The sequence below is a fragment of the Oryx dammah genome, unplaced genomic scaffold (assembly GCF_014754425.2).
Source record: "Oryx dammah isolate SB20612 unplaced genomic scaffold, SCBI_Odam_1.1 HiC_scaffold_5, whole genome shotgun sequence".
Classification (NCBI taxonomy): Eukaryota; Metazoa; Chordata; class Mammalia; order Artiodactyla; family Bovidae; genus Oryx; species Oryx dammah.
This window is the reverse complement of record NW_024070189.1, coordinates 41,526,759-41,539,409: the sequence shown is the minus strand read 5'-3', so window position 1 is coordinate 41,539,409 and position 12,651 is coordinate 41,526,759. Positions and strand designations below refer to the sequence as shown.

Below are 12,651 nucleotides of genomic sequence, written 5' to 3'. Positions count from 1 at the left end.
CTTGGGCAGTAAATACAGACCTAAATTAACAATACTAGAATTTAATAACTATATGTGTGATTTCTCTCTAAAATTATTCTGACTTCTATCAAATATAATTAAATTAAGAGTAATTTGTTGGCTAAACTAAGTCTGCTTTCAGTAAACTTGGCCTGATTACTTACATAAGTGTAATTGATCATACGATCCTTTTAAAAATTGGTTTAGGTGGAACTTTTTATAAAGAATCTCAGATTGAATTTTTAAAAGGCTTCTTTCTCAAGGCGAGAAAAGTCATCCCAAGGGCATGCCATCAGATCCCACCTGTGATACCTAAAGATCTGAATTTCTCTCTTCTCAGAGTTCCAAAGTGTCTTCAGATTGCTGCATCTGTCAGAAGGTGGACTTTCTTATTTACTTCATAAGTCTGCTAGCAACCTAAGGGTTTACAATTTTAGAGAGATCAGGTAGAAAGAAAAGAGACATGTTTCAATTTTGCTTACAAAGGTATCACAACCAAATTGCTGTAAGTCATAATTAGTTTAAGGGGAAAGGTTTCCTTATATCTGGAAAACAGATTAAAAAGAGTAATATTTCAGACCAAAAAAACCCATAAAATCTATAACCATGTTAATCAGTTCACTCAGTCCTACATAACTAATTCTTGATCTTTTGTTAACAGTTTTATAAAGCTTTTAAAAGCCTGCACTTGTCAAAAATCCTTTCTGTGAATTTTCTTGAAAATGAAGCATTTTTGCAAAGGCATCAGGATCAAACAATAACTGTCAATGAACAACAAAGATTTTTAAATACATGGTTAAAGATCCGATTGTGATGCAATTAAAAAAGAAACTTCTTTACTGCTGTGACAGAACATTTTAAAATAATCAGAATTAAGACTAATAACATTTTATTATGACATACCAGATTCTTAGGAATTCCAATAATTTCCAGAGTATCTAAAACATTTCTGGCCCACCCCCATACAATAGAGCCTAAGGATGTTTATAACCATCCATTTGAAATGCTTCCCATGTAGTTTGAAGTGAAAATGAAGTCCCTCAGTCATATCCGACTTTTTGTGAACACCCCTGATGGTAGCCCAGCAGTCTTCTCCATCTTTGGGATTCTCCAGGCAAGAATACTGCAGTGGGTTGTCATTTCCTTCTCCAGGGGATCTTCCTGACCCAGGAATTGAACCCAGGTCACCCGCATTGCAGGCAGACACTTTAACCTCTGAGCCACCTGGGAAGCCTTTCACATGCAGTTTAACATAGGATATAAGCCTAGTTGTGGATGTGACTGGTGATAGAAGCAAGGTTCAATGCTGTAAAGAGCGATATTGCATAGGAACCTGGAATGTTAGGTCCATGAATCAAAGCAAATCCGAAGATGTCAAACAGGAGATGGCAAGAGTGAACGCTGACATTCTAGGAATAAGTTCAGTTCACTTCAGTCACTCAGTCGTGTCCGACTCTTTGCGTTGAATTGCAGCACACCAGGCCTTCCTGTCTACCACCAACTCCCGGAGTTCACCCTAACTCATGTCCATTGAGTTGGTGATGCCATCCAGCCATCTCATCCTCTGTTGTCCCCTTACCTCCTGCCCCAATCCCTCCCAGCTTCAGATTTTTTTCCAATGAGTCAACTCTTCACATGAGGTGGCCAAAGTACTGGAATTTCAGCTTTAGCATCATTCCTCCCAAAGAACACCCAAGGCTGATCTCCTTTAGAATGGACTGGTTGGATCTCCTTGCAGTCCAAGGGACTCTCAAGAGTCTTCTCCAACACCACAATTCAAAAGCATCAATTCTTTGGCGCTCAGCTTTCTTCACAGTCCAACTCTCACATCCATACATGACCACTGGAAAAACCATAGCCTTGACTAGACAGATCTTTGTTGGCAAAGTAATGTCTCTGCTTCTCAATATGCTATCTAGGTTGCTCATAACTTTTCTTCCAAGGAGTCAGCGTCTTTTAATTTCATAGCTGCAATCACCATCTGCAGTGATTTTGGAGCCCAAAAAAATAAAGTCTGAAAATGTTTCCACTTTTCCCAATCTATTTCCCATGAAGTGATGGAACCAGATGCCATGATCTTCATTTTCTGAATGTTGAGCTTTAAGCCAACTTTTTCACTCTCCTCTTTCACTTTCATAAAGAGCTTTTTAGTTCCTTTTCACTTTCTGCCATAAAGGTGGTGTCATCTAAGTATCTGAGGTTATTGATATTTCTCCCAGCAATCTCGATTCCAGCTTGTGCTTCTTCCAGTCCAGCATTTCTCATGATGTACTCTGCATAAAAGTTAAATAAGCAGGGTGACAATATACAGCCTTGATGTACTCCTTTTCCTATTTGGAACCAGTCTGTTGTTCCATGTCCAGTTCTAACTGTTGCTTCCTGACCTGCATATAGGTTTTGCAAGAAGCTGGTCAGGTGGTCTGGTATTCCCATCTCTTTCAGAATTTTCCACAGTTTATTGTGACCCACACAGTCAAAGGCTTTGGCACAGTCAATAAGGCAGAAATAGATGTTTTTCTGGAACTCTCTTGCTTTTTCAATGATCCAGCAGACGTTGGCAATTTGATCTCTGGTTCCTCTGCCTTTTCTAAAACCAGCTTGAACATCTGGAAGTTCACGGTTCACATATTGCTGAATCCTGACTTGGAGAATTTTGAGCATTACTTTACTAATATGTGAGATGAGTGCAATTGTGTGGTAGTTTGAGCATTCTTTGGCATTGCCTTTCTTTGGGATTATACCCTCCAAATCCACCCAAGCTGTTGCAAATGGCAAAACTGTGCGTGTATATACACACATTGTAACTTCTTTATCCATTCATGTTTATGGGCAATTAGGTTGATTTCCTATCTTGGCAACTGTAAATATGGGCGCTATGAATATTGGGGTGCATATATCTTTTTGAATTATTCCTTTTTCATGGGGGGGGATATATAACCAGGAGTGGAATTGCTAGGTCATACCATAGTCCCATTTTTAGTTTTCTTATGAACCTCCATACTGTTTTCCACTAAGGCTGCACTAATTTACATTCCCACCAACAGTGTACAAGGGTTCTCTTTTCTCCATATCCTTGCCAACATTTGGTTTTATGTTCTTTTTTATGAAAGCCATTCTGACAGGTGTCAGGTGATACCTCATTGTGATTTTGACATTTGATTTGCATTTCCCTGAAGAGAAGCAATGTCAAATGTGCCTGTTGGCCATCTGCATGACCCCTTTGGAAAAATGTCTACTCAGGTCTTCTGTCCATCTTGTAACATGGTTGTTCTTTTGATGTTGAGTTGTATGAACTTTTTATATATTTTGGATATTAGCCCTTTATTAGTCATATCATTTGCAAATAATTTCTACCTCTCATTATGATGCCTTTTGGTTTTGTGATGGTTTCCTTTGTTGTGCAAAAGCTTTTAATTTTAATTAGTTCCCATTTATTTTTGTTTTTGTTTCTCTTGCTTTAAAAGGAGCAGATGCAAGAAAACATAGCTACTTTTTTTTTTTTTTTTTTAATATACAGGTTTTCTAATTCGACATGTATTCTCTTCCTTGCTGACTGCAACATGGGAAGACCCAACCTCCCGACCCTCTGGTCACTGCATCCTGTTGCCAACCAGACCATTGGGTGTGACTTGAGATCTCGACACTCCCAGCTGCCTGAGCAAACTAAGCAGGAGTCCATTGTTTCCCTAAAAAATGAGCAATGGCCCCCAGATGTTCCCTTGATGCAAGGGGCCAGCATGCTGTTGGGGAGCCAAACTGAAGCCTCTGAAAGGTTGGTGGTGGGTCAGGGAATGGGGAGCAGGGTGGTCATGACTACTCCTGGGACCTTTACAGCTGAGAGGTCAGCCTGAGGCAGGGCTGGTGGGGGATGGTGAGGGGGAATAAATGAGATAAACTTACACTCATGACCAGGAGGCCCAGGCCCCAATAGCTCCCAGAGGCACAGCCCTGAGGACAGAACAGGAAGTCACTTGGGCCCTGGGTGGAGCCATCCTGCAACCCGTCCATAGGATGCACCCCGGGCCTCTCTCTGTGTGAGGTCGATGTGTCACTCCAACTTCAGCCGTGGACAGCATGTGTTGAATCAAGAGGATGGTTGTGGGTGTGTAGAAGTGAGCATAGGCGTGCTGAAACATAGCAGGTGGGGGGTGATGGCCCAGACAGACTTTAGCTCATCATGAGCCCTGGGCATTCACTCTCCCCACCTGGGCCACCAGCGTGGCCCCCGTCCTCAGACTCTGCCCAGGAAGCCATGCACAGCTGAACCCTCCAAGTCCGTGGGCCTAGCCCTGGCATTGGCAACCTGGTCTCTCCCTCCCAGAAGGTCCAGCCTCACCTCCAGAGCCTTAAGTGAGGTGAAGTCACTCAGTCGTGTCCGATCTTTGTGACCCCATGGAATGTAGCCTATGAGGCTCCTCTGTCCATGCGATTTTCCAGACAATAGTACTGGAGTGGATTGCCATTTCCTCCTCCAGGGGATCTTCCCAACCCAAGGATCAAACCCAGTTCTCCTGCATTGTAGACAGACGCTTTACCATCTAAGCCACCAGGGAAGACACCTTATTGTCCCAAGAAGGCCCCTGGTCACACCTGGTTTCCCCAACCCCATGGCAAGCAATTCTGGGCATGGAGGGTGCTTCAGGCATCATCTCATCCACACCAATTAAGAACTGGGACCCTGGCAGGCTCCAACAGGATTAGTGCCAAGGGGACCAGGACTGGACACATGGCCCCCAGCACAGGGCACCTGGCACAGTTGGGACCAGGACTCTTCTACAGATCTCCCAGCTCTGGCTGCTAGATAAGCGCTAGCCCCAAATTCACTCAAGTCCCCCTGGTCAGATGGTCATAGGCCAATGACTCAGCTACTCAGGGGTACAGTGTCTACTACTTACTCCAGCTTGCTCCACAGCAGCTGCCACCAGGTCTGCTTATCCTTCTCCAGGGCTGTGTCAGGGTCTCGCCCTTGTACTTGGTGATGTAAGAGTTGATCTCATGCAGGACACTCACGCTATTGAATTGACTCAGGTCCAAGGTGAGATATGCACTGTGTCCTGGTAGCTGATGGCAGGCCATCTTGGTGATGTAGGCATAGTAAATCTCCACCTAGCTCTAGTAGCTAAGGATGTCCTTGGTGTAGAGCAGCTTCTGGGAGGAAAAGTCCTTGCCCAGCTTGTGCTCAGTTGTGGACCAGGAGTCCGTGAAGGCCTAGGCCACCACTGACAGGCAGGCGTCAGTGCTGCTGCTCTCGTAGATGTTGAATAGGACCTGTCAGTTCTTGATCATGTTCAACCAGGGGCACAGGAGCAGGCAGTTTTTCTTCCAGGTGTGATGCATATCTGCATCATGTATCTGGTGCCGAGCAGCCTGCTCGTCCAGGAAATCAAACATGTACTCGATGGCCAGCAGCAGGGCTGAGCCCCAGTGATGCTGAAGATGGTTTGGAACAGGGCATCCATGAACTTCTGTAGCATGCCCTGGATGGCCAGAAGCCACATCAGGAAGTTCTCGAAGACTGTCTTGCTGCCTCAGTCGTCACTCAGCTGTTCCAGGTGGTCATGGTTCTTGACCAGGAACACTGCTACTTTTTATATCAAAGAGTGCTCTGCCCATGTTTTCCTCTGGCAGTTCTATGGTTTCTGGTCTATGTATGTCTTTAACCCATTTTTGTATGTGATATTGAGTGAGTGAGTGAGTGAAAGTCGCTCAGTCGTGTCCAACTCTTTGCGATCCCATAGACTGTATAGTCCATGGAATTCTCCAGGCCAGAATACTGGAGTGGGTAGCCTCTCCCTTCTCTAGGGGATCTTCCCAACCCAGGGATCGAACCCAGATCTCCCACATTACAGGCGGATTCTTTACCAGCTGAGCTATCATTCTTCTACCTGTAGCTGTCCAGTTTTCCCAGCACCATTTTTTGAAGACTGTCTTTTCTCCATTGTCTATTCTTGCCTCTTTTGTCATGGATTAATTGACCAAAAGTATATGATTCTGAATTCTCCATCCTCTTCCATTGATCTGTGTGTCTACTGAGCCAGTACCATAATGTTTTGATTACTGTAGCTTTTGTAATATAGTCTGAAGTTGGGGAGTGGGATTTCTCCACCTCTGTTCTCTTTCTCAGTATTGTTTTGGCCTTTTGGGTCTTTTGTATTTCTACATAAATTTCCACATAAATATTCTAGGAATTTTATTCTTTCTGAGGTATGCTGTTTTTAAAAGATTCAGTATAGGTCTTTTTTTTTAATTTTTTTAAAAATTTATTTATTTTTTATTTTACTTTACAATTCTGTATTGGTTTTGCCATACATTGACATGAATCCACCACGGGTGTATCAGTATAGGTCTTGATTTAGGGTCAGACTTTAGGCCTGAAAAGTCATATGAACTTTGAGACTGTTTATACAAGAAGGGACTTTAACTACCTGGGGCCAATCCTCTTGATACGTATGTGAATAAACTGAGGACCAGAAAGAAATAGACGAGAGGACCCACAGAAGTCACTCGGGACCAATGCAAAAGTGAAAGCCAGGTTCACCTACCCCTATTCCACTGTTCCTCTTCCTCAACAAACAGTATTTCACCAATGTTTTTGTTGTTGTTGTTGTTTGCAACATTCAGCTTGTGAGATCTTAGTTCACCAACCAGGGATATAAACCCACAGCCTCTGCAATCAAAGCTCAGAGTCCTAAGCAGTGGACTGCCAGGGAATTCGCATTTATTTCACCAAATATTCATCAAGCATCCCATACTAAGCAATGGAACATTTTAAGTAGATAAAGCAAACCCACAATCTCCACCTTTGAAAGTTCAGGAAAACAAGCCACCACTTTCAGTATGAATGAAGTCATCATAGGAAACAAGCTGCTGGTTACCAAAGGGGAAGGTGGGAGATAAACTATGAGTATACAGTTAACAGATACTCACTCAGTCAGTTCAGTTGCTCAGTTGTGTCCAACTCTTTGTGACCCCATGAATCACAGCATGCCAGGCTGCCCTGTCCATCACCAACTCCTAGAGTTCACTCAAACTCATGTCCATCGAGTCAGTAATGCCATCCAGCCATCTCATTCTCTGTCATCCCCTTCTCCTCCTGCCCCCAATCCCTCCCAGCATCAAGGTCTTTTCCAATGAGTCAACTCTTCACATGAGGTAACCAAAGTATTGCAGTTTCAGCTTCAGCACTAGTCCTTCCAATGAACACCTACGACTGATCTCCATTAGGATGGACTGGTTGGATCTCCTTGCAGTCCAAGGGACTCTCAAGAGTCTTCTCCAACACCACAGTTCAAAAGCATCAATTCTTAGGCACTCAGCCTTCTTTACAGTCCAACTGTCACGTCCATATATGACCACTCAAAAAACCACAGCCTTGACTAGACGGACCTTTGTTGGCAAAGTAATGTCTCTGCTTTTCAATATGCTATCTAGGTTGGTCATAACTTTCCTTCCAACAAGTTAGCGTCTTTTAATTTCATGGCTGCAGTCATCTGTAGTGATTTTGGAGTCCAAAAAAATAAAGTCTGACACTGCTTCCACTGTTTCCCCATCTATTTCCCATGAAGTGACGGGACCAGATGCCATGATCTTAGCGTTCTGAATGTTGAGCTTCAAGCCAACTTTTTCACTCTCCTCTTTCACTTTCATCAAGAGTCTTTTTAGTTCCTCTTCACTTTCTGCCATAAGGGTGGTGTCATCTGAGTATCTGAGGTTATTGAGATTTCTCCCAGCAATCTTGATTCCAGCTTGTGCTTCTTCCAGCCCACCGTTTCTCATGAGGTACTCTGCATATAAGTTAAATAATCAGGTTGACAATATACAGCCTTGACGTACTCCTTTTCCTATTTGGAACCAGTCTGTTGTTCCATGTCCAATTTTAACTGTTGTTTCCTGACCTGCATCGCGGTTTCTCAAGAGGCAGGTCAGGTGGTCTGGTATACCCGTCTCTTGAAGAATTTTCCAGTTTATTGTGATCCACACAGTCAAAGGCTTTGGCATAGTTAATAAAGCAGAAATAGATGTTTTTTTGGAACTCTCTTGCTTTTTTGATGATCCAGCAGATGTTGGCAATTTGATCTCTGGTTCCTCTGCCTTTTCTAAAACCAGCTTGAACATCTGGAAGTTCACGGTTCATGTATTGCTGAAGCCTGGCTTGGATTTCTAAAACCAGCTTGAACATCTGGAAGTTCATGGTTCATGTATTGCTGAAGCCTGGCTTGGAGAATTCTGAGCATTACTTTACTAGCGTGTGAGATGAGTACAATTGTGAGGTAGTTTGAGCATTCTTTGGCATTGCCTTTCTTTGGGATTGGAATGAAAACTGACCTTTTCCAGTCCTGTGGCCACTGCTGAGGTTTCCAAATTTGCTGGCATATTGAGTGCAGCACTTTCACAGCATCTTTCAGTATTTGAAATAGCTCAACTGGAATTCCATCACCTCCACTAGCTTTTTCATAGTGATGCTTTCTAAGGCCCTCTTGACTTCACATTCCAGGATGTCTGGATCTAGGTGAGTGATCACACCATCGTGATTATCTTGGTTGTGAAGCTCTTTTTTGTACAGTTCTTCTGTGTATTCTTGCCACCTTTTCTTAATATCTTCTGCATCTGTTAGGTCCATACTATTTCTGTCCTTTATGGAGCCCATTTTTGCATGAAATGTTCCCTTGGTATCTCTGATTTTCTTGAAGAGATCTCTGCTGCTGCTACTGCTGCTAAGTCGCTTCAGTCTTGTCCGACTCTGTGTGACCCCATAGATGGCAGCCCACCTGGCTCCCCCATCCCTGGGATTCTCCTGGCAAGAACACTGGAGTGGGTTGCCATTTTCTTATCCAATGCATGAAAGTGAAAAGGGAAAGTGAAGTCGCTCAGTTGTGCCCAACTCTTAGCGACCACATGGACTGCAGCCCACCAGGCTCCTCCATCCATTGGATTTTCCAGGCAAGAGTACTGGAGAGGGTTGCCATTGCCTTCTCGGGAAGAGATCTCTAGTCTTTCCCATTCTGTTGTTTTTCTCTACTTCTTTGCATTGATCACTGAAGAAGGCTTTCTTATATCTTCTTGCTATTCTTTGGAACTCTGCATTCAGATGCTTATATCTTTCCTTTTCTCCTTTGCTTTTTGCTTCTCTTCTTTTCACAGCTATTTGTAAGGCCTCCTCAGACACCTTTTTTACTTTTTTGCATTTCTTTTCCATGGGGATGGTCTTGATCCCTGTCTCCTGTACAATGTCATGAACCTCCATCCATAGTTCATCAGCATTCTATCAGATCTAGTCCCTTAAGTCTATTTCTCACTTCCACTGTATAATCATAAGGGATTTGATTTAGGTCATACTTGAATAATCTAGTGGTTCTCTTCACTTTCTTCAATTTACGTCTGAATTTGACAATGAGTTCATGATCTGAGCCAGTCAGCTCCCAGTCTTGTTTTTGCTGACTGTATAGAGTTTCTCCATCTTCAGCTGCAAAGAATATAATCAATCTGATTTCAGTGTTGACCATCTGGTGACGTCCATGGGTAGAGTCTTCTCTTGTGTTCTTGGAAGATGGTGTTTGCTATGACCAGTGTGTTCTCTTGGCAAAACTCTATTAGCCTTTGCCCTGCCTCTTTCCGTACTCCAAGGCCAAATTTGCCTGTTACTCCAGGTGTTTCCTGACTTCCTACTTTTGCATTCTATTCCCCTATAATGAAAAGGACATCTTTTTGGGATGTTAGTACTAAAAGGTCTTGTAGGTCTTCATAGAACCATTCAACTTCAGCTTCTTCAGCATTACTGGTTGGGGCATAAGCTTGGATTATTGTGACATTGAATGGTTTGACTTGGAAACAAACAGAGATCATTCTATCGTTCTTGAGAGTGCATCCAAATACTGCATTTTGGACTCTTTTGTTTTTATAGTAGTGTGTGTGTGTGTGTAACAGATACACACTACTATACATAAAATAGACAGGCAACAAAGATTTACTGTATAGTATAGGAAACTGGTAACTCAGATGGTAAAGAATTCGCCTGCAAGCAAGAGAGCCAGGGCAGATACCTGCCTTGGGAAGATTCCCTGGAGAAGGGAATGGCTACCCACTCTCAGTATTCTTCCCATGGACAGAAGAGCCTGTCAGGCCACAGTCCATGGAGCTGCAAAGAGGCAGACAAGACTCAGTGACTTACATTTCACACTATAGGGAACTATATTTATTATCTTGCAATAAACTATAATGGAAAATAATCTGAAATACATCCACACACACACATGTGAATCACTTTGCTATAAACCTGAAACTAACATAATACTGTAAATCAACTGTCCTTCAATTAAAATAAAGGCATCGTTACATTGTGCCCCAATATAATTTATATACCTCTCTTACATATAATACCATGTCCATAGATGTTCCAGTTTTTGAAGTTGTGAGTGAGAGGATGTCAGAAAATGGAATGTGAGCTAAGTGACCTCCTGTTCACACAGCTAGAGGGCACTGCCTAGTGTAAAACAGAACATCTCCCCAAATTATGAGATGATGCGTCCTTTTTCTTCCTCCCCAAAACCAAAACAATGTTTTCTACTTAAAAACACTGACATCAGAGATTTGTTTGGGGATAAAAATTTCACTTTTAGCTATGTGCCTTGCTGCATTATCACATGATTGTAAGTCATTTCCTCTGCATCCATTTTAGGGAAGATGGGTGGATCAGAAAACAAAAAAACATGATAGCACTGGGCTTTCATCAGAGAAGGTTAAGGGAATTTTCTGAAGGACTCAGTACTCTTCCAAACCAAGCCCCTGCAAGACTTGGCCACCAGTTGAACTCCCGTGCTAGTAGAAGCTATTCAAAATGTATGCTGAGCATCGTCAAAAGTTTTGTCAAGGCACTGCATTTGCAGTGGGCACTGGGACTTACCACACTGACAACCGAACCCTCTGTTTGGTAACTAGCTATGTTGCTAAAGAATGTTGACATTTTAAAATTTCAAAACTTCAAATGCCAAGAATCAAAAATGAATTATTTTGAGTGAAAGGAACACTATTGAAATAAATTGCTTTCAAAAATGACTGCCTTGAGAAAAAAACATACATTTAGTAATATACTGAATGGTATATTTCTTTAAAAATATACTACTGTTTTACTGTCATGATACTTAAAATACAATCACATCCTTTGACACAACAATTTCATGTCCACAATCATAAATGTTGGAAGTGTACAAATGCACACAGGTTTTGGTATATTTGAAATGCAGAAGAAAAAAAAAAAAAAACTAAACATCTATGTGTGCGGAAGTGATTTAATAGATTAAGCACATTTGTTCTATGTAATACTACACAGCTGTCTAAGTAAAGGCTGCTGTCCCATTCTCACAGGGAATGAGCTTCTGTAAGTAATGGAAAAAATTAGGTTACTGTGAGTATGAGTGAAAGAGAGAGACAGAAAATAAGAGAATAGCCCAGAACTTTGGTAAATTTAGAGCCACTATCCACATGCGGCTATTGAGCACTTAAAAAGTAACTAGTCAAAATGGAGATGTCCTCTAAATGGAAAATACTCACTGAACTGTGAAGACCTATAATAAAGGGGGGAAAAAAAAAAAAAAACCATAAGGGGGAAAAAAAAACGCTGCATTTCTACTGGACAGTGCTGACCTAGGACTGTTCCTGGGGAGTGGAACTGGGGAAAATTTTTGATGGAGAGGACAGGGAATAGGCATTTCCACTTTTAATTACTTTCAGAAACACTTAATTTAAAATTTTAAAAATCACAGTAGGAATCCAAGCAAACTTTATAGTTTAGTTAATATTATGTGTCTGTCTTAATTTCTTACTTTTCACAAATGGTACCATGGTTATGTAAGCTGGTAACCAAAAAAACAAAAAGCAAAAATCTGCTGAATACAGGAACTCTGTACTATCATTGCAATTTTTCTGCAAATCTCAAATTATTTCAAAATAAAAACCTAAAAAAAAAATGAGTGAAACAAGCACTCTAACAAGATGTATCTTCTGCTTAGAGATTCTTACTTGGAGTCTCAAAGTATTTACTGTAAAGTAACTCACCTACCCACAGTTCCTTGTAAACAGCTTTGCTTGAAACAAGGCAGCTAGGATAACTAAATATTATATTCCTTAGCTCCCACCTGAAATTCCATCAGTTCAGAAAACTCCCTTCTCCCTTGGTGATTAGGTACCAGGCTGCTGCTTAGGTACCAGGAATTTTTGCTGGAGTAGGAGGCTTGCTCAGAGAACAGGAAAGGTGCCACCTCTCCAAGGACTTCACTGAGGCCTGAGCAACTAGAAGTTTTCAAAGCCCCTTCACTTGCTCCTTGCTCCCTCATCGGCTCCTTTGCTTCAGCCCTCAGACTAAATGAACACTAAGGTCAAAAGATTTTTGCTAAGATCTCATCGTGAACTTTGAGATTTAAAAAATGAATCAAAAATCAATAGTATTAGTATAACAACCTTCACCTATATTTATACAGGTGTTACTTTATACTTAAACGTTTCTAGAACAAGAACTAAACTCAGCATGAAAATGAGTAGGAATGGCAGGTGAAACTGGATAACAAAATTTAAAACAGATTTGATATAGATATATAGGTATATGGTTATTTCAGAACTGGCCAAATGAAGATAAATTTAAACACTGCATTGGAGTGT

At 41.8% G+C, this 12,651-nt stretch overlaps 1 protein-coding gene across 1 annotated transcript in view; it reads right to left on the bottom strand.

Annotated features, from left to right (window-relative positions):
* Window positions 1-5,076, bottom strand: part of LOC120864460 (hepatitis A virus cellular receptor 2-like) — a 48,169-nt gene extending 43,093 nt beyond the window's left edge. The window contains exon 1 of the mRNA XM_040241543.1: window positions 4,896-5,076. Within this exon, the coding sequence (XP_040097477.1) occupies window positions 4,896-5,076 (181 nt within the window). The remainder of the gene's footprint in view (window positions 1-4,895) is intronic.
* Between the last annotated feature and the right edge of the window lie 7,575 nt (window positions 5,077-12,651).